The 26144-nt window shown below is 41.8% G+C and overlaps 1 protein-coding gene and 1 non-coding gene across 7 annotated transcripts in view; both read right to left on the reverse strand.

Moving 5' to 3' along the window:
• The window catches only part of TTC7B (tetratricopeptide repeat domain 7B), a 246829-nt gene that overhangs the window by 171248 nt on the left and 49437 nt on the right, over positions 1-26144 (reverse strand). For all 6 annotated transcript variants that reach the window (XM_032405782.1, XM_032405781.1, XM_032405780.1 and 3 more), the window contains one exon: positions 10012-10142. In XM_032405782.1, the coding sequence (XP_032261673.1) occupies positions 10012-10142 (131 nt within the window). The remainder of the gene's footprint in view (positions 1-10011; positions 10143-26144) is intronic.
• LOC116633443 lies at positions 13520-13649 on the reverse strand. Its single transcript, XR_004299721.1, has one exon. It is a non-coding gene; the product is annotated as a small nucleolar RNA SNORA11 (small nucleolar RNA).

A 26144-nucleotide genomic window follows, 5' to 3' on the forward strand; every position in this document is an offset into this window, starting at 1 on the left:
CTTCTGGGTTTGGTTTTGTTTATTGCTCTTCACAGAGTTTGCTTATTCCTGTTTGTATGTGCATTTGTGTACATCTCATATTTTTAAATTCAACATTGAAGATTGTGTGTAGAGAAACAGACTGAGGTAAATAATATTTATACCTGAAAGTGGGCAACAGATGTGGGGGACTGAGTCAATCTAGTCAGTAGTTGAAGTTGGGCTGGGTTTTGTTGTTTCTATAATTACCTCCAATGCACCACAGACTTCAAATTCCTCAAGTAGTAGGCTACTAACTTGTGCTTACTCTGGGACCTGGGATGCCAGAAGGTTTTTCTCAGTGTTTCTGTTCCATACTATTTTCAGCAGTCCCTGTATGCTTGGGCTACACAGGGGATTTCTCTCCAATGTCATGCCCCTTTCCCAGCAGTATTCTATCGTTACTTGTTACTTGGTGCTGTGTTTGTTACATGGCTGGTGGTGGGACAGAGAAATTCTTGGATTTTCCTGGTCCAGCCTCGGTCTTAGGAAGGGTCTATATACCTAGAGCTCAGGGATGAGGCTTATCCTCAAGGGGCCCTTTCTGGGCATCTCCCTCCTAGCTCATAGAATGTCTTCTGGGGACAAGAACCACCTAATTTCCACTCCCAGGAAAACTCTGAGCATGATTAAAGCTCCTAAAAGCTCAGGTTCACCCCAAAACATAATTCTCTAGTTATCCCATCTTAATAAATAACATCCACTAAGCTGCCCAAATCAGACACTGGGGAGGGGGTGGGGGTGTGAGGCTTGACACCCTGACACTCTTTAATCTATTAGCATGTCCCTAATTATTTCTCAAATATGTCTGTATCTATCCATTTCTATAACCATTACCTTCAAGGAAGCTACCATTACTTCCTATGAGATTTCCACAACAGTCTCCTAAATGGAGTCTCCATGTCATCTCTTGCTCTTTTTTTTCTTCCCACTTTCCACAAGCAGTCTGAATAACTTTCCATAACACAATCTGGGTCATGTTACCCTTGTGATCTTTCTCATCCTTCAGGTGTCAACTTGATTTGTCACCTTGTTGGAAGGGCCTTCTCTGGCCACCTAACATCACATAGGTCTGCCTCTATTATTCCCTCTCACAGTAGCCTGTCCTATTCCTTCATTGCATTTTTTTTTTCCTTGATTACTGGCTGTCTCCCTCTGTGGTGCTGAAACGTCCACAAAGTCAGGGCCACATCTATTTAATTTACTAATATGTTAATGTCTACTGCAATGTTTGGTGCAGGGTTAAGCATTCAATATACATCAGAAATGAATGAAGTCCATAATGAATGAATGAATTTGCAAGACCAATCAGAAATGCAGAAAAAAAGCAGTAGGAAAGTAACCTACTATGCACTAGGCACTACGTAGGCACATAGGCTCTCTCACTTATTCCCCCACAAAAAGCCACTGAGATACACACTACTATCCTCTCTTCATTGAAGGAGGAAGCGAGGCTTTGTTCCACTGGGTGAGTTGCCCAAACTGCATGGCTAAGTGTTAGAGTTGGTGCTGAAACTCAGGTCCACCTGACTCTGCAGTCCAGCTCCTTCCCCTTTGTCCCATCATTCTGCGTTTGCTTGCAGAACAAAGTCCAAAAGACAAGAGGTCAGAGCTGCCAGTATGAGGCTTTAGGTTATAAATGGGAAGAATGGGAAAGGCACAAGGGGAGAGGCAGAGAGAATAGCTTAGCTCGGGGTTTACCCTTAAGTCTAAGCATCTTGGATTTCATCCCTTCTTCACGAAGAGCCTCTAACACATGGGCCTGGGCAGGAGCATTGTCTGGCAGTGTCGAAGCCACCACTTGTTCTGAGGATAAACACTTCCCTGCAAGAGGACTGCCAACAAGCATCCTTAACAAGTGTATCCTGCTTTGGCAAAAGCATACACCTAGTCACCTAGTGACTAAGGAGGCATGACAGTAAGGGGGCAGAGGCCAAAGACTTTAGGTCAAAAGACCCAGGTTCAACGTCAGGTTCTGATACTCCTCACCACTTGTGGACTTAGGACAATTCCTTCAACCTCTCGGACCTTCACTGTCCTCATCTGTGTAATGGGGATAATAATATATACCTGACGTGATTGTTATGAATTGTAAGTGGAAACTTAAGGAGCATATAAGCATTATAATCCTTAATGGAGATATATTAAAGAGTTACCTTCAAGTAGGAACAAAATAAGGACATTTTTCTACCACTTTTATTTTTTAACATTGTTTTTGAAAATCTGGAGATAGGAAAAAAAAATCTGGAGATAGGGTGTGAGAGAGATAAAATGGAAAATATTAGACAGGAAGGAACAACAACAAAAATCATTCCTCTGCCATATATTCATATTCTTAGAAAAATGAAAAGAATCAACTCTATTTTTATAGAATTCAGTATTGTGGCTAATATTCCTACGTTGCTACCCTTGTCGACCTTCAAAATTCAGCTCAGGTGTCCCCTCTTTTAGGAACCATCCCTGAACTACCAGGCTGATCCACCAAGACACTTCTCTGGGCTTGCAGAGTCCTGAGTGTTCCCCACCAAAGCACTGCCCACACTGGTTATGGACCTGGGTCCCCGTTAGATCATATGTTTCCTAAGGACAGGCTCTGTGGCTTATTCATTCCAGTGCCCCTGGTGTCAAACACAGTGCAGAACATAGACAGCACTCAATAGGGGCGCCTGGGTGGCTCAGTTGGTAAAGCGTCTGCCTTCAGCTCAGGTCATGATCCCAGGGTCCTGGGATCCAGCCCTGCATGGGGCTCCCTGCTCAGCGGGGAGTCTACCTCTCCCTATCTCTGACCCTCCCCCCTGCTTGTGCTCTCACTCTCTCTCTCTGAATGAAAAAAAAAAAAAAGCACTCAGCAAATGTTTGTGTGATTTAAAAAATTAACAGCATTTGCTATATGTGAAAATGTAATTTAAAAAATAATGATCCTATTCACAAAGCAATACAAATAGAAAAATCTGGGAATAAAATAAACCTACTAAAATCTGTGAAACAAAAGGTCTTACAAAATGGAAAGAGATATCGTGGTCACAGATGAGTGAAGACAATATATAATTCTCCAAATTATGTATCGGGTTCATAAAAATCCAACCAATCCCAACAGGATTTTTCTAGAACTCAACAAACTTATTCTAAAATTCATCTAGAAGTATCATCAGAGAAGAACAAGGGATAGTCTGAAAAATACGAGTAATACATAGTTACCAATCCTTTCAGATGTCGAAACCCATCATAAAGAAGTACTTACTGAATAGTGTCATACTGGTACAACATAAGAGTAGCAGAACAAAATAGGAAAGCCAGAAATTACTGTTGTATTTAAAATTTTATTGAATGACTTAAAATATATGACAGCAAATGTGAAAAAGAGATAAGATCATCTTAAAGTGGCAGTGAAATTTGAGAAAAACATTTACTTAGAGTCATATCTAATATCACACAACAAAATAAATCCCAAGAAGATTTGGAAATTAAAAGTTGTTTTTGAAAATATGGAAAAGGATTGAAAATTTTTTAAATCCTAGAGGGAGTCTATTCCAATATTTCAGCTTTAAAACAATGAAATAAATGTAATAAAAAAAAATCAGGTTCAACTATATACAGATTTAAAATGTATGAGCAACTTAAAAATGGAAATTTACTGACTGAGAAAATATTCAGAGCAAATATGATTAAAGAGTTAACATATTTATGACATAGACTTTATTCAAATAATCAGAAAAAGACTTCATCCAAAAACTGGACAGAAAATACACACAGACAAGAAAGGAATAAAACATAAAGTTACCACAGGACCCAACAATTCCACTCCTAGGTATATACCCAAGAAAACTGAAAGCACTGCCCATACCGAATCTTGTATATGAACATTTGCAGAAGCATTATTATAATAGCCAAAAAGTGACGAACTATAGAAATGATCCCTGAAAGTATAGCCAAAAAGTGGAAGGAATCCAAATGATAAATGATGAATGGATAAACCCAATGTAGCATATCCATAAAATGGCATATTATTTGTCAGTACAAAGAAATGAAGCACTGGGACATGCTGAAGAAGCCAGTCAAAAGACAACAAGATATATGGTTTCATTTGTATGAAATGTCTAGAACATACAAATCTGCACAGACTGGGGGCGATCAGAGGTAAATGGGGAGTGCTAGTGGGTACAGGGTTTCTTTGTGGGGCAACAAAAATGTTCTGGAATTAAATACTGGTGATAGTTGTACAACTCTAAGTATATTAAAAAGTACTGAACTGCATACTTTAAATGGGTGAATGGTATGGTATGTGAATTATATCTCAATAATGCTGTAATTCAAAAAGAAATGAAACATAACCCAGAAGCGAATAGAAGGAAAACATTTCACCCTGATCGACAGTCAAAGAAATGCAAACCCAAACTGCAAGCAAGGTACCATTGTTACCCAGCAAACCAGCAAAATAACTTTTACACAAGAGGAACCCCAGGCAAGAGCGCAAAGCAAACGCTATCCTCCTCCCGTGCCAAAGGGCAAAGACATTAGCATGACTTGTAGAAAGCAAATGGACACAATCTGTAGTTAACGAGAATGCCCCAAATTTCTCCCCTTGTGGGAATTTGCCCTTGGGAAACAACGAAAGCAAGGGCAGAACTAAGGAAGCCAGCACTGCAGCCTGATTTACAACAGGTCAGACCCAACAATAAGTCAATTCTATCATAGAGGCCATCCACTTGATGAAATATTATATCTCCATGAAAACATTTTCAAGTGTTGACATAATGCTGAGTGAAAAAAAAAAAAAAACAGATAAAACTCTTTAATGCTATAAAATTATGAGGGCAAAGACTGAGAATATATGAAAATTAAAATAAGCTACTGTTCTTTTCTGGTTTCCAGACTTTTCTGAGTTTTAAGTGTGTGTGGGCTCCCATCCCAGTCAGTCAGAGGACAGGCCCGGAGTCAGAGCACATTTACTGGCTGGTCGGTGTCCTGACATTTCTTTAAGGAAGCAGTTTATTAAGCTATGAACCGGGTCCCTGCCGCTTTGGCTCAAGGGGAGAAGGAGGGGATGGAAAGGGGACGGGAAGGAAGAATCTTTGTCTTTATTGTCTCACATTTTGAAGGCCAAAGCAAGGCCACATGGACCCCCAGGGTCACACCCTGCCTTTGCCATCAGCAGCGCTGAGCACTTCTCCTGGGACATCTCATTTGAATTCAAGATGCACCTTAATCTAATCCAGCTCTGTGGCTGCGAGTCCCCCTACATCGAGGAGGAAAGAAGGTCAGGACCCGGCCATGTTCACCATCCTCCCTGACGAACAGAGGAATTCCGGGTGGGGTCCGGAGTATTTGGGGACCAGTTGTTTCTCCTCAAAACTTTAGTCCAAAAACTGCCCGTCAAAAGTCAACAGGTAGCCCATAATTTAGCATTCACTTCTTTTTTAAAATAGGGTGTGAAAGGGGCGCCTGGGTGGCTCAGTCCTTAAGTCTGCCTTCGGCTCAGGTCATGATCCCAGGGTCCTGGGATCGAGCCCCACATCGGGCTCCCTGCTCAGCAGGAGGCCTGCTTCTCCCTCTCCTACTTCCCCTGCTTGTGTTCCCTCTCTCGGTGTGTTTCTCTCTGTCAAATAAATAAATAAAATCTTAAAAAAAATAAAAATAAAAATAAAAAAATAAAATAAAATAGGGTGTGAAGAAGTGAACTGTCGGCAGAAGGTAAAGTTCCAGCCTGGCACGGCATCTGCTCAAGAAAGCCATAACCAGCTGGTTGGCTGATGCCTGCAAAGGACAGAGACAGGATGATTTCATTTGCCAAAGGCAGGGCTCATATTATGATATTCAAAAGTGAAGTCATCTTTATTCCTATCATGGCACCACGAGAAGCTCCTTGTGGGGCAGGTAACTTTATTTACCACTGGCATGATGCCATCATCTGAAGACAAACAAATCAAGGACAGCCTCTGTCATTTCTAATCCTCTCTGTTCTAATTCAATTTGTTTGATTAAATCACTGTATATGCACAATTTTAGAAGTATCTTTTATTCCCCTTCAGAGAATAAACTAGCAGAGAAAATTAGATGGCTCTATAACCCTAATATAACAAGGACAACACTAAACAAATATTTAATCGCCCTGCTTTCATGTATTCAAATTTTCTTTGGCCCTGCCTCCACATTTGGACAGGGGTGGGTGGGGGGGGGGGGGACAAGAACACATGGAAATTTCCTGTAGCAGGTGGAAAACACTGGTGGCCCACTGGTTCTCTAGCCCTGGACAAATCAGGCAGTATCAGCCCCACCATGAAAATGGAACGCCGAAGCACACAGAAATACACGACTGGACCAAAGTCGAACAGTCAGGGGTAAACAGAAGTCCAGAACCCAGATATGATATCGAGACTCCAGGGGGGCAAGATGCTGTCCCATTAGCTTCTGCACAAGAGAAGGAAGACCAAGTTCTCCTGAGAAAAATTACTCTGTAAATATTCTGTTAAAAAATATTTAACATTTTTAATGAAACAGCATGTTTATAATATTCCAGATTTTTCTCTAACTATCTGAAATCTTCTAAGATGAGGAAAGAGTCCACTGCCAGGTGACACAGGTACAGAACATGACAACAAAGCTAACATTTAACTGTTGCTAACCACATACCGGGAAGTACGTGAGTTAAGCCACTCTATCCTCACCATAGCCTTATAGCCGTCACTATTGCTATTTTACAGATGAGGATCCTGAGGTGGCACAGAGAGGCTGAGTAACTTGCCCAAAGTCCCACAGCTAAAAGGTGGCAAATCCAGGATCCCGACACCAGCCATCGCTTCACCACTGTGCTCTGCTGCCTCTCAGCTTAAGTTAGCTGCCTTGAGGGGCAGCCAAGGTCACCCCCTTTCTGAAGAGTTATTGCTCTTTAGGTAGCAAACAAATCTATCATCAAACATCTCCACTATTCAGAGAATGGGGTTGCCTCAGAAACATGATTTAGTGGCTTCAGGTCATGAGAAAATATTGACCATGACACTCCAATCTGTCCTCAAAAATTCTTCCCCATTTTTTTCTTGCTAGTGAATGAAGTTAAGAACCAACACCAATAAATAAAATGCCAAAAGGTCCTGGCCAACAGAAGTTTCTTCACCATGGAATGGCTGGGAAATGGAGGGAAACCATTGAGCAACGGCCGGTGCCCAGCAGAACCAACAGAGGAATAGAGTGTGTGGGATTTTCTACTTAGAAGCCTTGCCTACCCAGGAAAACAAAGCACTATATACCTAGGCCTGTCCCAGTCTGTTACTTCTTTCAGATTCTATTTCCCTAACATTTCTGCTTTTAATTTAGCATAATTCTTAAAAGTCATTTTAAGTTCAAAATTTAAAAAAAAGGCCAAGCACGTATCTTCTGCACAGCATCCCATCTTGCCTCATAAAGACCTTGAACATCCACCAAGCCCAGCAGTCACTTAGGGAAGGTCATTTTTCCCTGAGGCTTCCCATCAATCAACAAATGGCTTCTTGAGCTCTTACTATAGTCAAAACAGATATTTGGTTCATTCAGTCTCTCCCAGTACTAATATCCCAGCTTGCTGGACCTGGGGAGGCCTGAAGTGGTTTCCCATAAAGGAAAACTCACGCTGGAAAATCGGAGCCAGAAATGTGAAAATCATCTATGACCCCTAAGAGGCACCCAAGGCTGAGGCAGCTTCCCCACGCTACCAAGAGCTATGGCTTGCTTGGCCAAATTCTTACGGAGCACTTTCTGTAGGTGAGGCTGTGGGAAATGACACAGTTGTGCACTTGTGTGCGGCGGCCTGGGATAATGACATGAGTGGGCCCTGAACTAGGTGTTGGAAGAGTTCTAGTCCTAGCTTTGGTCCTAACCTCTATGTGTCCTCCCTGTCTGGGCCTCCATTTCATCTTCAAATCTGACATACTCTGACCACTGTCTCCCCAAAACCACACCCAAAAATCTCTTTTAAATCCTATGATAAGGGGCACCTGGGTGGCGCAGTCGGTTAAGCGTCCGACTTTTGATTTCCACTCAGGTCATGACCTCAGAGTTGTGAGACAGAGCCGCAATCGGGCTCCATGCTCAGCGTGGAGTCTGCTTGAGATTCTCTCTCTCCCTCTCCCTCTGCCCGTCCTGCTCATGTTCTCTCTCTCTCTCCAAAATAAATAAATAAATAAATCTTTAAAAAAAAATCCCATGATTATACAAGTCTCCTTGATGGTCTGGCCAGAGCACCCAACAGTGAATAGGTGATTATATATGAACACAACAGGAAGTACATCCAGATCTGCCAATCCCCATGTCATTAAAGACACGTGTAACAGACGCACCTCCTCTCTGCCGGGAGGCAGAGTAAGGTGCAAAGCAAGGGCCCCTATGTGGCAAAAGGGCTGTGGGGTCAACAAGAACAGCTTGGCTGCACTAAGCAGACTTCTCCACTTCCAAGCACTGGCTATCAAGGAGGCACACAGTGAGGACCGTGTGGATTTTAAAAGCAGGCTGCATGATCATTTCTCTAAAGATCATACCATAAACTCTGAATAACCAAAAAATCCCTTTCTCATAACAGCCTTCTGATAGGACATTTTGGCAAGATGGTCAAGTACCTTCCTGAGTTCCCAGACATCATGACCCGTGATTTAGAACCCATGCTGGTGTTGGCCAGGTCCAAAGCTGGTCCCATCATTCTCCCCTACTCCTCTCTGTGGCTCTCACCTGTGCTGCCCGCCCCTTACAGAGCAATTCTGATCCTCGTCACACACATCAACCCACTATGAGAAGACTTGCGAAAAAAAATGACTTCAATCGGGCGCCTGGGTGGCTCAGTTGGTTAAGCGACTGTCTTCGGCTCAGGTCATGATCCTGGAGTCCCAGGATCGAGTCCCGCATCGGGCTCCCTCCTCAGCGGGGAGTCTGCTTCTCCCTCTGACCCTCCCCCTTCTCATGTGCTCTCTCTCTCTCTCAAATAAATAAATAAAATCTTTAAAAAAAAAAAAAAATGACTTCAATCTATACACTGACAACAGAACAAAGCTAATCATTCTAATCCTTAGGGAAACAGAGAACCCCCCCAAACTGATGGGAAACAAGACTTGGATCATTTTCAAAGTCTCACGGGATTTCTCATTATTTTAAATAATCTCACAGGACATGTCTTTGGGTGTAAAGGGGGGGAAATCTCAATGTCGGGCCTTGGTGAGAACGCCAGGAAACTCCGCTAGGAGCAGAGATGGTCAGAACCCATTGTTATTAGTAAAAAAAATAAGTGACATTTACCAAGAATCCAGTGTTTCTGCATCTGGGCTAAGTCCCTTTATTTACATGATCTTTTATAATCCCCACCAGAACTCCATGGAGTAGACACTATTCTGCTCTTTTCACAGATGGTAAAATTGAGGCTGAGATGAAGGAACAGTAAAGAGCAGTGATCCTTCTGAAGAGACAAGTTCAGAACAGACAAGCCTCCAACCTCCCCTGCCTGAGGGTGTGAGTTCAGGGCCTCCTGCTCCCTCTGTCTCTGCTCGGGGCCCCCTGCTTGTCAGCTGCTGGTTTCATTCCCCACCACAGGCCACCACTGACTGCTGGGAGTAAGCCATCCCAGATGGTCTCAGGGGATGCACACCCGCTCCACGCAGGTCAGCTGGGAGTCCCCAGCAGACCTTTCGCATAACGACTGAGGTAAAGCCTCCCAAGCCCCAGATGTACATTCTGTTGGCATCTCATCCATGCAAGTACCAATGCAGCTCACCCCACTGTGCGTAGGAGAACATGAATGACTAACCAGCTTCGGGGCACACTGTCATTTCTGCTCTGAGGATGTTAAAATGCTTCCCAAACACTCTTCACAAGGTGCCACGATCACCAGCATCTCCTTTGCACTGAAGGATGGAAGTAAAGCTTTGCACCCAGAGGCAGATGTGTTGAGGTTTTCCAGAGGCTGACCACAGTTCTCTACAGTCGGATTTGAAATTTTTAAAAATTATCAACTGGAAGAAACACATGGTCCTCACTTACCCTTTCTATCTCTTGGAGGTACAGCAGCGCAATGTCCCCTGCTTTCTCGTAACAGGTGATGACATCCTGTTCCCGGTCCACGTGGAGGTTACTGGTAGAAGAGGAAACAGGCAACTTCTCTAAACAAAGTCCTAAAAAAATCAAACATATAAAACCTGGCTGAGTTGTTTTTCATGGAGCTTAATTTTTCAATATTGAAGACGGTCCCAGGATATCACAAACTATCAAAAGAAGCAGATTCTCTGCCCTTTACCCTCCCTCATTAAGGACATTTGACCTTGATATCCAGGTTGAGAATCTGATCAGGTACTTCACCATGACCCCATTCAGACCTCACGGAGCTTCTCAGTCAACTATGTCCCAAGGTCCTTAAAGTAAGCAAAGCTAGGCTCACAGCATAATACCAGCTGAAGATATCTTCTACCCCAAAATGTCCACTGAACTAATTCAACATAAAAAAAAAAAAAAAAAAGTTAAATGCTCTTGGGGTCTCAGTTACTAGGAAAATCTTCTAACTTGGAGCCTTAGAGTTTTGGAATCACAATAGCATTACAGACCACAGCTCAGTAGTGGGCTAAGAAAATACCAGAACTGCTTTGTGGGCATTTCTTTGGAGATGGAGGAGATCCTCTTTGCCAAGAGAGAGTTCAGGGCTGGGACGTATGAAAGCACAAAGGGCTGAAAGAACAACAGCGCTGGGAGGAACGGCTGGTGCCTGGCTGCCACCAACCTCTGGGCCTGCCCTGGGCCACCAGCCTGGAGCAAGCCGGGCCCCGGGTCTCCACCCACAACCTGGGGCGGAGAGGGGGCACACTGCGGGGATGGCATCTGGTGCCCCCACACGAGAGGGCTTCTGCTGTGCCAAGTGCCCTGGGACACATGTATACACACAAGACACACATTCCACTCCAGGCAAAAGTGTGGGAGAAGGTTTGATATTGACAGAAATGGGGTCTGGAACTGGAAGAAGCCAGAGAAATTCCCCCAGAAAACCCACTCATTGTACAAAGAAGCTGAGATGGGCCTCGGTAAAGTAAGTGATTTGCCCCAAACCTGGCAGCCAGGTAACAACACAACAGGACTCAGAACTCAGGTCTCTGGCCTGCCAAACACCCATCCACTTAGTCGCTGACTTTCAGAGCAAACGCCACTCCGGACAGGGCCCCAGACACACTAAGTATCAGCAAATGACCCAGAGTTTGATGCGTCATCATTTCCAGAATGGCCTCTTCCAAGCTGCTCTCATCAAACAGTGATTGTCCCTCCGGGCTGTAAAAAGCCATGAGAAATGGTTCTACGGAACGGAACGGGAAGGAAGAGAAACCACTTCTATTCACAAGGAGCCAACAATTGCAGACCACGTGCCTGGGAGCTCAGAGGTGACTGGTCTGTCACAGAAGGTATGTCTCAAAGATTTTGTTATTTTTTTAACAGCTGTTATGGAGGTAAAACTGGCATATAACAAGCAAAACATTTTTTCGGTGTTACATCGTGATGACTTTTTTGTTTGTATTTATTTAATCTTATTTTTTATTAACTACAGTCCATAGTTAAACCACATTAGGGTTCATGGTGTTCTGTAGTTCATGAGTTTTAACAAATTCATAATGTCATGCGTCCACCATTACCGCACCAGACAGATAAATTCACTGCCCTAAAAATGTCCCATGCCCCACCTATTCATCCCTACCCCCCTCCTCCTGCACCCCTGGCCACCACTCATCTCTTCACTGTCTTTATGGTCTTGCCTTGTCCAGAATGCCACACAGTTGCAATCATGCAGTATGCAGCCTTTTTAGACTGGCTTCTTTCACTCCTTTCACTTAGCATTTAAGGTCTCTCCACGTCTCTTTGTGGCCTGATCACTTCTTTTCGTCCCTGCATAATATTCCCTTTATTCATTAATCCATTGAAAGGCAATTTGGTTGATTCCAAGTTGTGGCAATTATGAAGAAAGCTGCTATAAACATTCACGTGCAGGTTACTGTGTGAGCATAGTCTTCAACTCAAATGGGTAAATACTAGGAGTGAGATTCTGTAAGAAACAGCTAAATAAATATACTTTGTTTATGAATGCTTTGAAACAATATTCTATTTAGCTTTGTAAGAAACTGCCAAACTGTCTTCCAGAGTGGCTGCACCATTTTGCATTCTCACCAGCAATGAATGAGACTTACTGTTGCTCAGCATCCTTGTCAGCATTTGGTTTATCAGTTTTTTGGATTTTAGTCATTCTTTTTTTTTTAAGATTTTATTTATTTATTTGAGATACAGCATGAGTGAGAGATAGAGCATGGGGGGGGAGGGGGAGAGGGGCAGAGGAAGAGGGAGAAGCAGACTCCCTGCTAAGCAGGAAACCCGACGTGGGGCTTGATCCCAGGAGACCCCGAGAACATGACCTGAGCCAAAGGCAGACGCTTAAAAAGCTGAGCCACCCAGGCGCCCCAATTTTAGTCATTCTAATAGGTGTATAGTAGTGTCTCCTTGTTGTTCTAATTTGTAGTTCTCTAAAGACATATGATGCTGAGCATCTTTTCTGGTGCTTATTTTCCATTAGTATATTTTCTTTGGTGAAGCGTCTGGTCAGATCTTTGGCCCTTCTTTCAATTGGGTTGTTTGTTTTCTTATTGCTGAGTTTTAAGAGTTCTTTGTATATTTTGGATACAAGTCATTTATCAGATATTTGCAAATATTTGCAAATATTTCCTTCCAGCCTATGACTTGCCTTTTCATTCTCTGAACAGTGTCTTTCACAGAATGAGAGTTTTTGGTTTTAATACAGTCTACACTATCAGTTTTTTCTTTCATGGACAATGATCTTGGTGTGGTATATAAAACCCCACTGCCAAACCCCAGGTCACCTAGATTTTCTTCTGTGTTATCTTCTAGAAGTTTTACAATTTTGCATTTTACACTTAGGGCTACAATCCATTCTGAGTTAACATTTGTGAAAGGTCTAAGGTTTGTGTCTAGATTTTTGTCTTTTGGATGTAGATGTCCAGTTGTGCCCAGCACGATTTGTTGGAGAAACTATCTTTTCCCCCATTGAATTGCCTTTGCACCTTTGTCAAAAATCAGTTGACTATAGTTGAATGGGTATATTCCTGGCCTCTCTGTTCTGTTCCATTCATTTCTTTGTCTATTCTTTCCCCAATATTATGCTGTCCTGATTACTGTACACCATTTTATTTTTATTTTTTATTTATTTATTTTTAAAGATTTTATTTATTTATTTGACAGAGAGAGAGACAGCGAGAGAGGGAACACAAGCAGGGGGAGTGGGAGAGGGAGAAGCAGGCTTCCCGCGGAGCAGGGAGTCTGATGCGGGGCTCGATCCCAGGATCCTGGGATCATGACCTGAGCGGAAGGCAGACGTTTAACGACTGAGCCACCCAGGCGCCCCCACCATTTTATTTTAAATAGGTCTATTGAGGGATAATTTATATGCCATACAATTCACTAGTTTAAGTACAATTCAACAACCTCGATTTTATTTTTATTTTGTGACACATGTAGGGTATTTGTACATAGGAAGGCCACAAGTTTTGTGCCCCTTGTCACAATGAACCCAGATTCCTTTTGGGTGTGTTGTAAACAGAGGGGCCATTTCTTCAGGCCCCCTGCTCTGAGCACACCCCTCACAACTTTTAATAAACCCAGAGCTGTGTAACCATCAACACAGTGCAGCTGGAGAACATTCCCATCATCCCCAAATGATCCTTTCTGCCCCAAAGAAGTCAATCCCTATTCCCACCCCCTGCTTCAAGCAACCACTAATTTGCTTTCCATTTCCATAGATTTACCTTCTCTGGACATTTCATAAACACAGAATCATAGAATATGTGGCCTTTTGTGTCTAGCTTCTTTCACTTAGCACAATGTTTTCAATGTGCATCCAAATTGTAGCAGTACTCCATTTCTTTGCATTCCTGTATGGATAGACTGCATTTTATCTCCCCATTTGCCACTAATGGACGTTTGGATTGTTGCCACTTTTTGGCTACTATGAATAATGCTGCCATGAACATTCATTCATAGTTTTTTGTGTGGATATATGTTTTTAATTCCCTTTTAATGGGTATATACTTAGAAGTGGAATTATTGGGTCAGATAATACATTTATTTTTAACTATTTAAGAAATACCAAGCTGTTTTCCAAAGTGGCAATACCATCTTACTATTCCCATCAACAAATTACAGTGCCGGGGCGGGGGGGGTTCCGTTTCTCCACATGCTGCCCAACACTCATTGCTGTCTGTTTTATCATAGCCATCCTAATGGGTGTGAAGTGCTTATCTCGTGGTTTTGATGGGCGTTTCCATAATGACTAATGATATTGACCATCCTTTCATGTGCTTATTTGTTATCCATGTATCTTTTTTGGTGAAATGTCTATTAAAATCTTTTATCCATTTTTATTGGGTTGTTTTCTTATTACTGAGTTTTGAGAGTTCTTTATGTATTGTGAATACAAGTTTTCTATCAGATATGTGATTTGCTAATATTTTCTTTCAGCTATGAAGTTTTGTCATTCTCTTAACAGGTCTTTTGAAGATTAGAAATCTTGAATTTTGATGAAATCAAATTTATCAATATTTTCTCCTCTAAATTGTGCTTTGGGCTTCATATCTAAGAAATCTTTGCCCAGCCTGAGGCTACAAAGGTTTTTTTTTCCTTATATGTTCTTGTAAAACTTTTATAGGGTTAGGTTTTACATCTAGGTCTATGATCCATTTGAAAATAATCTTTGTACATGTTGCAAGGTAGAGATTGACGTTTACTTCTTTACAGATAGATAGCCAAGTATGCTGGTACCACTTATCATAGATTTGCCTTTGCACTTTTTGAAAAATCAGATGGGCACAATCTTTCCTGGACTCTCTGTGCTGTGCCAATGAGCCATTTGTCTATATTTATGCCAGTATCACCCTGTCTTGACTCCCATCCCTTTATAAATCTTGAAAGTAGTGTTAGTGTTCCAATTGTGTTCTCTTTTATCAGTTTTCTTGGTTAATCTTAGTCTTTTACATTTCCATATAAAATCTGCTTGTCAATATATATATTTTTAAGTTGGCTGGGATTTTGACTGAGATTATGTTGAATTTATAGATCAATTTGGGGAGAACTGGCATCTTAACCATATGAGTTTTCTGACCCATGATCACAACATGTCTCTTCATTTATGTAGGTCTTTAACATCTCTTGACAATGATTTGCAGTTTTCAGTGTACATGCCTTGCAAACCTTTTCTCAGATTTACCCTTAAGTATTTCATATTTACTGTGTTGTAAATGGTATTGTTCTAATTTCAATTTCCTTTTGTTCATTGCTATAGATTTTGGGGGCGCCTGCGTGGCTCAGTAGGTTAAGTGTCTGACTCTTGATTTCAGCTCAGCTCATGATTTTGGGGCCATGGGATCGAGCCCCATGCTGGGCTCCTCGCTCAGCGGGGAGTCTGCTGGAGATTCTCTCTCCCTCTCCTTCTGCCCCTCCCCCCCAAAATAAATAAAAAATCCTTAAAAAAATACAATAGATTACTGAATACTGACCGATCTTGAATTCTGTAACCTTGCTAAATTTACCTATTAGTTCTACCACCGTTTTTGTGGGTTCCCTCAGAATTTCTACACAGACAATCATGCTGTTTGCAAATACAGGCAGTTTTGCTTCATCCTTTCTAATCCGGATGCCTTTTATTTCTATGTATTGCCTTATGCCTTATTATACAAGAACCTCCAGCACACTGTTGAATGTAGTGGTGAGGGCTGCAGACATCCTTATCTCATTCCTGTTTAGGGAGAAAGCACTCAGTCTTTCACCATTAGGTTTGATGTTAACTATGAGTGTTTCACAGATGCCCTTTATCAGGTCAAGGAAAAGCTCTTCTACACCAATTTGGCTATGAGTTTATATCAAGAATGGATGCTGGATTTTCTCAAATCCTTTTTCTTTGTCCACTGAGATAATTGTATAGCTTTTTCTCTTTTAGTTTTTTAACCTGGTGAATTACATTGACTGATTTTCAAATAGTAAAACAAACTTCCTTTCCTGAGATAAACCCCACTGACCATGATGTGTTATTCTTTTTTATATTGTCAGATTTGATTTGTTAAATTTTTGCTTAAAATGTTTTTCATCTATGTGATGAACAAATAGCTCATCAACTATTTGTCCGTAGTTTTCCTGTAACAGTTTTGGTATTTGTGTAAATGCTAACTTCATAAAATGACTTGAGAAATATTCCCTCCTCTTCAATTTTCAGGAGGAGTTGGTGGGGAATTGTTATTTTGTTCTTACATTTTTGGTAGAATTTACCAGGAAAGCCATCTGGATCTAGAGTTTTCTTTGTGGGAAGCTCTTTAACTATAAATTCAATGTCTTTGATATAGGGTTGTTCAGATTATCTCTTTCTTCTTAACTGAGCTTTGATAGTTTATATCTTTCAAGTATTTTATCCATTTCTTCTGAGTTGTCAAATTTACTGACATAGTGTTTTTTAAAATATTCCCTGATCCCTTTAATATCTATAGAATCTCTAATGATGGCACCTGTCTCATCCTGATTTAGGCGACTTGTGTTCTCTCTTTTTATCCTGAACAGTCCGGTTAATGGTTTATCAGTTTTATTGAAACTCTCAATAAAGATTTTTTTATTTCATTGATTTTGGTTTTACCAATTTTTCTCTATTGTTTTCCTGTTTTCTATTTCATTTATTTCTGCTCTAATTTGCATTATTTCCTTTCTTGTGCATACACTGGATTTGATTTACTCTTCCTTTTCTAATTTTTTAAGGTGAATGTTAAAGTATAAATCTAAGACCTTTTTTCTTTCCTAATATAGGCATTTAGTCATAAATTCCTCCCTAAGTACTGCTTTAGCAATATCCTACAAATATTGATTGTCGTTTTTATTTTCATTCAGTTCACAATATTAATTTAACTTTTGATTTCTTCTCTAGAAATGTATTATTATTTATGATTTTATTTCTCTTCTTTCATTCATGACCCCAAATAGCCAAAGGAATTTTGAAAAAGAAAACCAAAGCTGGAGGCATCGCAATTCCAGACTTCACGCTCTATTACAAAGCTGTAATCATCAAGACAGTATGGTACTGGCACAAAAACAGACACACAGATCAACGGAACAGAATACGGAACCCAGAAATGGACTCTCAACTCTATGGTCAACTAAGCTTCAACAAAGCAGGAAAAGAATATCCAATGGAAAAAAGACAGTCTCTTCAACAAATGGTGTTGGGAAAATTGGACAGCCACATGCAGAAGAATGAAACTGGACCACTTTCTTATACCACACACAAAAATAAACTCAAAATGGATGAAAGACCTAAATGTAAATCCAGGATGAAAGACCTAAAACAGGAATCCATCGAAATCCTAGAAGAGAACACAGGCAGCAATCTCTTTGACCTCAGCCACAGCAACTTCTTGCTAGACACATCTCCAAAGGCAAAAGAAACAAAAGCAAAAATGAACTATTGGGACTTCATCAAGATAAAAAGCTTTTGCACAGCAAAGGAAACAGTCAACAAAACTAAAAGGCAACCTATGGAATGGGAGAAGATATTTGCAAATGTCTTATCAGATAAAGGGCTAGTATCCAAGATCTATAAAGAACTCATCAAACTCAACACCCAAAAAACAAAAAAATCAAGGGGCACCTGGTTGGCTCAGTCAGTTAAGCGACTGCCTTCAGATCAGATCATGATCTCAGGGTCCTGGGATCGAGCCCCATGTCAGGCTCCCCGCTAAGTGGGGAGTCTGCTTCTCCTTCTCCCACTTGTGCTCCCTCTCTCTCAAATAAATAAATAAAATCTTTTTTTAAAAATCCAGTCAAGAAATGGGCAGAAGACATGAACAGACATTGCTCCAAAGAAGACACAAATGGCCAATAGACACGTAAAAAAATGCTCAACATCATTCGGCATCAGGGAAATACAAATCAAAACCACAATGAGATACCACTTCACACTAGTCAGAACGGCTAAAATTAACAAGTCAGGAAACAAAAGATGTTGGTGAGGATGGGGAGAAAGGGGAACCCTCCTATACGGTAGGTGGGAATACAAGCTGGTAAAGCCACTCTGAAAAACAGTATGGAGGTTCCTCAAAAAGTTAAACATAGAGCTACCCTACGACTCAGAAACTGGACTACTGGGTATTTACCCCAAAGATACAGATGTAGTGAAAAGAAGGGGCACATGGCAGCAATGTCCAGAATAGCCAAAATACGGAAAGAGCGCAGATGTCCATCAACAGAGGTATGGATAAATATGTATGTATGCACACCACATCTTCTTTATCCACACACACACACACACACACACACAGGAATATTACTCAGCCATCAAAAAGAATGAAATTTTGGTATTTGCAATGATGTGGATGGAGCTAGACAGTATTATGCTAAGCGAAATAAGTCAGTCAAGGAAAGACAATTATCATATGACCTCACTCATGCGTGGAATTTAAGAAACAAAACGGATGAACATAAGGGAAGGGAAGGAGAAATAAAATAAGACAAAAAAAAGAGAGGGAGGCAAACCATAAGAGACTCTTAACTATAGGGAACAAACCGAGGGTTGCTGGAGGGGAGGTGGGTAGGGGGATGGGGTAATTGGGTGATGAGCATAAGGAGGGCACCTGATGTAATGAGCACTGGGTGTTGTATGCAACTGATGAATCACTGAATTCTACCTCTGAAACTCATAATACAATATATGTTAATTAAATTGAACTGAAATAAAAAAACTAAAAAAAAAATGTATTATTCAGTTGTCAAATACTTGGGGATTTTCCCAAGATCTTTCTATCATTGATTCCTAAATTAATTCCATTATGGTCTGTGCAGATAAAGCTAAGCAGGCTTGGGATGTTCAAACTCTGCACATTCCAAAGTAAGGACTGGCCCTTGTGCAGCTCTTGGGGAATACCCTCTAAACCCCTGGAATATCACACCTCATAAAAGTGTCTTTGTATACCTGAGGTCTCAGGCCATACCAGATGGTTATACTTACAATGTGATTTATGGTGAAGGCTGTGGGCCACGCTGTATCAGTCTGACCTCTGGAGGTACTAAACACTGAATAATTAGGTTCCATGGGTGCTCCATTTCTACATGACAGAACTCCAATAAAAACTCAAAACACCAAGGTTGGAGTGAGCTTCCCTGACTGGCAATACTCTGTAAGTGTTGTCCCACAACATTCGGGGGAGAATTAAGTGCTGTCCACGTGAGCCGACTCAGGGAAGACCACTGATAGCTTGAGCCTGATCTCTCCTGGACTCCACCCTAAGCACCTTTTCCCTTTACACATTGTAATCTGTAGCCTTTTGTTGTAATCAACGGAAACTGAGTAGAACAGCTTTTCTGAATTCTGAGCTTTCTAGTGAATCACTGACCTGAGGGTTGACACAGGTCAGGGAACATACTCGAACCCTTCCAATTTATAAAACTTGTTTCTGGCCCAGAATACGGTCAGTCTTGGTAAATGTTCCATTACACTTGAAAAGAACGTGTATTCTGTTGTTGGGTGGAGTGTCATATAAATGTCAATTAGGTCAAACTGGTAGACCGTTTTGTTCCAGGATCTTGTACTTGCTCTATTACGTATGGAAACGGGTAGTGACATCTCCGAGCAGAACTGTCAGTGGTTGCTTTAGGGCCTAACTCATCACGGTCCAGAAGTCACATCACATACATACAGTCCAACACCTTTACAACTGCATACTTCTGTTCCTCTCTTTCCGGTCTTTATCCTCTCATTATATACATTTTACTTTCACACAGGTTGTAAGTCCCACCCTACAGAGTTATCATTTTCATTAAAACGATCAATGATCTTTTAAAGACATCTAAATAATAAGGAAGAACGCATACAGCCATCAACATAGCTGTGACTTCCAGCGCCCTTCCTTCCTTTGTGTGGATTCATATTTCCTTCCAGTATCATTTTCCTTCTATGTAAAGGGACTCCTTTAACATTTCTCATGGTTGCAGTCCAGCTAATGATGGTTTCTTTCAGCTGCTGTATGTCTGAAAAAGGCTCTTCTTGGCCCTCATTTTTGAGAGACATTTTCACTAGGTATGGAATTCAAAGCTGATGGTTCACTCCCCGCCCACCCGGTATTCTAAAGGTGTTGCCCCCCTATATTCTCACTTGCATGGTTTCTTTTCTTTTTTTTTTTTTATTAACATATAATGTATTATTTGTTTCAGGAGTACAGGTCTGTGATTCATCAGTCTTACACAATTCACAGCCCTCACCACAGCACATACCCTCCCCAATGTCCATCACCCAGCCACCCCATCCCTCCCACCCCCCTCCACTCCAGCAACCCTCAGTTTGTTTCCTGAGATTAAGAGTCTCTTATGGTTTGTCCCCCTCTCTGGTTTCATCTTGTTTCATATTTCCCTCCCTTCCCCTATGATCCTCTGTCTTGTTTCTCAAATTCCTCATATCGGTGAGATCATATGATACTTGTCTTTCTCTGATTGACTTATTTAGCTTAGCATAATACCCTCTAGTTCCATCCATGTCATTGCAAATGGCAGATTTCTCCTTTTTTGATGGCTGCATAATATTCCACTGTGTGTGTGTGTGTATATATATACACACATACCACATCTTCTTTATCCATTCATCTGTTGATGGACATCTAGGCTCTTTCCATAGTTTGGCTATTGTGGGCATTGCTGCTATAAACATTGGGGTGCATGTGCCTCTTCGGATCCCTACATTTGTATCTTTGGGGTAAATAACCAGTAGTGCAATTGCTGGGTCGTAGGGTAGCTCTATTTTCAACTTTTTGAGGCACCTCCATACTGTTTCCCAAAGTGGCTGCACCACCTTGCATTCCCACCAACAGTGTAGGAGGGTTCCCCTTTCTCCGCATCTTCGCCAACATCTGTTGTTTCCTGACTTGTTAATTTTGGCCATTCTGACTGGTGTGAGGTGGTATCTCATTGAGGTTTTGATTTGGATTTCCCTGATGCCGAGTGATGTTGAGCACTTTTTCATGTGTCTGTTGGCCATTTGGATGTCTTCTTTGCAAAAATGTCTGTTCATGTCTTCTGCCCATTTCTTGATTGGATTAGTTGTTCTTTGGGTGTTGAGTTTGATTAGTTCTTTATAGATTTTGGACACTAGCCCTTTATCTGATACGTCATTACTTGCACAGTTTCCGACAATAAATCTATGACCATTATGTTTGTCCCTCGGCATATAATGTGTCTTTCTTTCTGGCTGCTGTTTAGATTTTCTCTTTATCACTGGTTGTGAGCAGTTTGGCTTATGAAGTGTTTTGGTTCAGTTTTCTTCATGTTTCTTGTGCTTGGGCTTCATTGAGCTTTCTGGATCTGAGGATTTATAGTTTTCATAAAATTTGAAAAATGTTCAGCCATTATTTCTTCAAAAATTTTTTATCTACCCCCCCTCATTAGGGGACCCCAATTACATGCATATTAGGCCATTTAAAGTTACCCCACAGCTCACTTATGCTCTCTCCACTTTTTTTTTTTTTTTTTTAAGATTTTTTAAAAAATTTACTTACTTGACAGAGAGAGACACAGCGAGCGGCAACACAAGCAGGGGGGAGTGGGAGAAGGAGAAGCAGGCTTCCCACGGAGCAGGGAGCCCAATGCAGGGCTCGATCCCAGGATCCTGGGACCATGACCTGAGCCGAAGGCAGACGCTTAACGACTGAGCCACCCAGGCGCCTTGCTCTCTCCACTTTTTAAAAAGAATATTTTTCTCTCTGTTTCATTATGGATGGTTTCTATTACTATGCCTTCAAGTTCACCAATTTCTTCAATGTCTAATCTGCCATTAACCATAGCCAGTGTATTCTGCATCTCAAACATTGAAGTTTTCAATTCTAGAAACTTGACTTATGTCTATTTTTATCTTGCAAGTCTCTACTCAATTTTTAAATGGAAGGAATACAGTTCTAATACCTGTTTTAATGCCCCTCCAGTCCTAGATGCTCAATATTCAATCCCTTCCCATTTAGAGCTAATTTTGTTTATGCAGTTGCAAAAAAATCACTAAGCAGCCTCTCTCCAGTGTGAACTCTGTCACGACCTCTTGAAATTTTCTTTGGAGGCGAATACAAGATAAACTGAATGAGTTCAATGGGAGTATTAGTTGAGTTTATTTATATAAAGCACTCAACAAGAGTTTGCTATTATTATTGTTAAGATATTATTACTATCACAACAAATTGTCTTATACTCAAAAACAAACAAAACAAAACAAAACCGAACAAATTCACCACTTGGCAGACCAGCTCTAAAACTACTCAGAAGCATGCACTTGACTGGAGCTTCCTAAATGTGCTTTAAGTGTTCACTTGTGAAAATTTAAACCACCAGAAAACAACAAAAAGCGACAAATTATTTCATAATCTGCCCTCTGCTTGTATGAGAAATAACCAAATAATGTGCAGGTTTATCAGGAATTTAATATAGAGAAAAAAGAATTCTCCAGAGTGTGTCAAAGGGCCAGGAAAATAAAATGGGTCTATTCTTTGGCACTGGGTAACACTGCAGCCTGACTGCTAACGCTCCTGAAGATGACCAAGGCCCACAGGGACCCGCCAGGCCCACTAAATCAAAGAAAAGCCAAATCTAGTTCAACACAGTTTGTCTACCATCTGTATTTGGAGGTCTGAAATATTTGAAATCCAGTCATCTAGGGCTGCAATCCATCACATGAATAGTTGGTAAGAACACTCAAACTAGTTACACAACTTAATCCTCTGCTGTGAGGAGAGACTGGTGTTCTCTCTGGGCCTGTGTTCTAATTAGGGAGATATGTGGACACCAAGGACAAATGGGTCCCTGGCAAGGAGTCCATTCTTAGGTAGGGGGCCCTTTATGGTGAACATTATTCCTTTCCTTCTCCCAAATGCTATGACATTCTCTCCATCTGTCACCAGGCACATCCCAGAGCAGTAGTAGGGTCTTGATTTACCACAGTGAATTCGTGGCTAGGCAGCTCAGTTCCAGAATATTCAGTTCTCTGTCAGAAGCTACTTACAGGACCTCTTGACTAGACTATAAATTTTCCAGCGTCTGGGATCAGATCAACACTGTCTGAGAAGCGAGTCCTGAGGTCATGGCCCAAACTGGCTCCCCTTAAAATGTCAGATGACACCTTGTCAGTTTGGAAAGCAATCATCAGTAATGTTTTGAGTTACTTTCTTTTTTCCAGAGAAATGCACGACCAAGAAAGTGAAAAACAGACTTGACAAATAGCTGGTCTGACAGTCATGCCTAACGCACATCTTGATAAGCTCAGAACCTCCAAAATCCAAGGTGCCGGCAAAGAGTGGAAATCAAGCGCTCGCTGCCCGATCATTGCGGCCAACTTCAAAGCAGGGATGCAAACCGTGGCGGACCGTGTGCTCTGACTGACAGAATGCTGGGTAGCTACTGGACACAAACCCTATCTCCCTGCCCCAGGAGGGAATTCCCACAGGCAGACTCACTTCTGAAAGGTCCTGCCTAGGAAGGGTTTAACATTTAAATAAATTCAGGATAAGAAAATCATGTAGATCACACTTGACTGCTTTCGAAGCTCTTCCGTGGACACTGGCCTATTTGGTCCTGTTTAATAGGCACCATCCTCCTTCCAATCTTGTGGAAAAAGAACGTCTCAGAAAAGTGAAGTGACAGGCCGAGGGTGTGTGCAGGGGCCAGAAGTATGTGGTAAGAGGGCCCAGGAGTGGGGGCATGTATCCTGCCCCAGGCAGTATCCTAAGGGAAGAAACAAACACCGAGGGCTCGACATGGCTGGAGGTCTGGCTGAGGAAGTGGAAAGCTATACGTCTCACCGCCAAAAACTTCGGAAGGGTAATCACCCTCCAATTCTTTCAGGACTGTTCAAATTTGAGAAGCCTCAGCGAGGAGCGTGATCTGGGTATGTTAAGACTGAAGAGTTTCGACAATGATAAAGGTTCATGAATCAAGGCCTCCTCTGCACCCAGCACTCTGCCTGGGTTTGACAAGCCCCATTTATAATCCCCACCGCCACCCTGCCAGGAAGGTGTTAACAGCTCCTTACAGATAAGACTGAACTTTGGGCTCCAGAGCTAGTAAATGATAGACCCATGTTTCGACCCCTGGGCTATCTGACCACAGAACCCTACTCACAACATCCAGTCTCACTGAGCTGCTGACAGCATATTCAGTGTCTGATAAGAGCAAGGACAATAAAAATGAGTTTCAAATTGTAAAGGCACAGAAGTCAAGGTCCGGGGCCCAGAGGCAGGGATCTCTCCCACCCAGCACTGCACCACCCTCGCAGGTCTGAGGGTCACTGGCCCTTCCGCTCCTTGTCTGCATCGGGAAGGGCTCAACTACTGGGAGACCAGCTTGAGCTGTAGAACTTTGCACCACTAACAGCCAAAACAAATATTTTGACTTTTTAAATCGCATTAAAATGAACAAGGAATTAATTTCTTATAACGTTACGCAATGTGATAGAAGTCCATAAAATATAATTACATGAACTATGTACTACAACATTAGGCATTGTTTCCTCGTTTATCTTAACCACATCTCTGGAAGCCAGACCCAGGACAGGTACACTCTACTCTGATGCTTTGCTGTAACATGACCCATAAGGGAGTTTATAACTGGAAGTACCAGAAAAACGTCATTCATAATACCCTGTCTCTGATCACCCAGCCTTGCGGTATGGACTTCAAAGACAGTAAGACAATTTCCAGGGATCTCAATTTCCAAGGCTGAAAAGAAACTCAGGAAAAGAGAGTCAAGATCTTCAAAGCAAAGTCCTGGCAAAGGCAGCCCCAGATTGCTGGTCCTGTGCTCTCACCTGTAGAATGGCCAGGTTCCCACAGGTGTCACACGTACTCAACTCAGAGGAAGAACAGGGTATAGAGAGGAGAAACCAATGGAAACCACCACATGCTGGTGGGGGTGGGCGTGGGCGTGGGGGTGGCTGGCCCAGACTTCCTATGGAGTCCCTGTCAATCCAGTGCCTCTCTGATTTTTAGTGGTCTCTGGCCTGGGAGACTCAGTTGGCCCCTTCTAGGTGCTTTTGGAAATTGCTGTCTTCTTTTCTGGAGTCAGCATCTTCTCCTTAGAAGATGTGCGTGGACACACACACACACACACACACACACGCACGCACATGCCACTCATAAAAGAAGATGCCAGACCCTGAATCAGACATTCACCTGCTAGAGCAGATGACATTTCAAAGCCCCTTCCATAATTCTGTGAGCAAATGAGATGTTAATTCAACCTAAAATGTTCACGGAGTTTGCAATTTGAACTTACGCTCACTAAGTCACTACTTAGTAACAACATAATAGTAGTAACAACACATAGTGAATACTAGCTACACACCAGACACTTCTGAGAGTTTGGCATAACTGACCTGACCTTCACAAGAATGCTCTGAGAGAGGATTCACCATCATCCCATTTTAGAGATGAGGAGACTGGTCTCAGCACCATTAAGTAATGCAGCCAAGATTATGCAACTGTTAAGTGTCAGAGCTAGGATTCCAACCAGATACTCTTACTTGAGTTTTTGCTCTTAGCTTTTTCATTACATTCTCTCATGTCTCTGATTTACCCGTCTCTATAGGTAAAGCAATACTATGTAGAGGCTAAGAACTTGGGCTCTGGAGCCAGACTCCCTGGTTTCCAACCCATAGCTGACTTTGTACGTAAAATGTTATGTGCTTGGAACAGTACCCAACATATAGTAAGCCCCTGAAAAATTAAATTCAGAATTAAACGCAGTTAACATTTTAGGACACACCCTCAAGACCACTATTATCTTTAGGTAACAGCAGGCTGGAAGGTCTCCAAGTGGGAGCATTTTATTAATTTGCTGTATTTTTATACATATTTTAATAACAGCTTTATTGAGATATTACCTAAATACCACAAAATTCACCTGTTTAAAAAATCACAAGTCAGTGGTATTAGCATATTCGCATAGCTGTGGAACTAGTCCCATTAGCTAATTCAAGAACATTCTCATCACCCCAAAGAGAAATCCCATACCCATGAGCAGTTACTCCCCATTCCACCCTCCTCCCAGACCCTGGCAACCACTAATCCACTTTCTGTCTCTAT

This window comes from Phoca vitulina, unplaced genomic scaffold (genome assembly GCF_004348235.1).
Source record: "Phoca vitulina isolate PV1807 unplaced genomic scaffold, GSC_HSeal_1.0 scaffold7, whole genome shotgun sequence".
NCBI classification, from domain to species: Eukaryota; Metazoa; Chordata; class Mammalia; order Carnivora; family Phocidae; genus Phoca; species Phoca vitulina.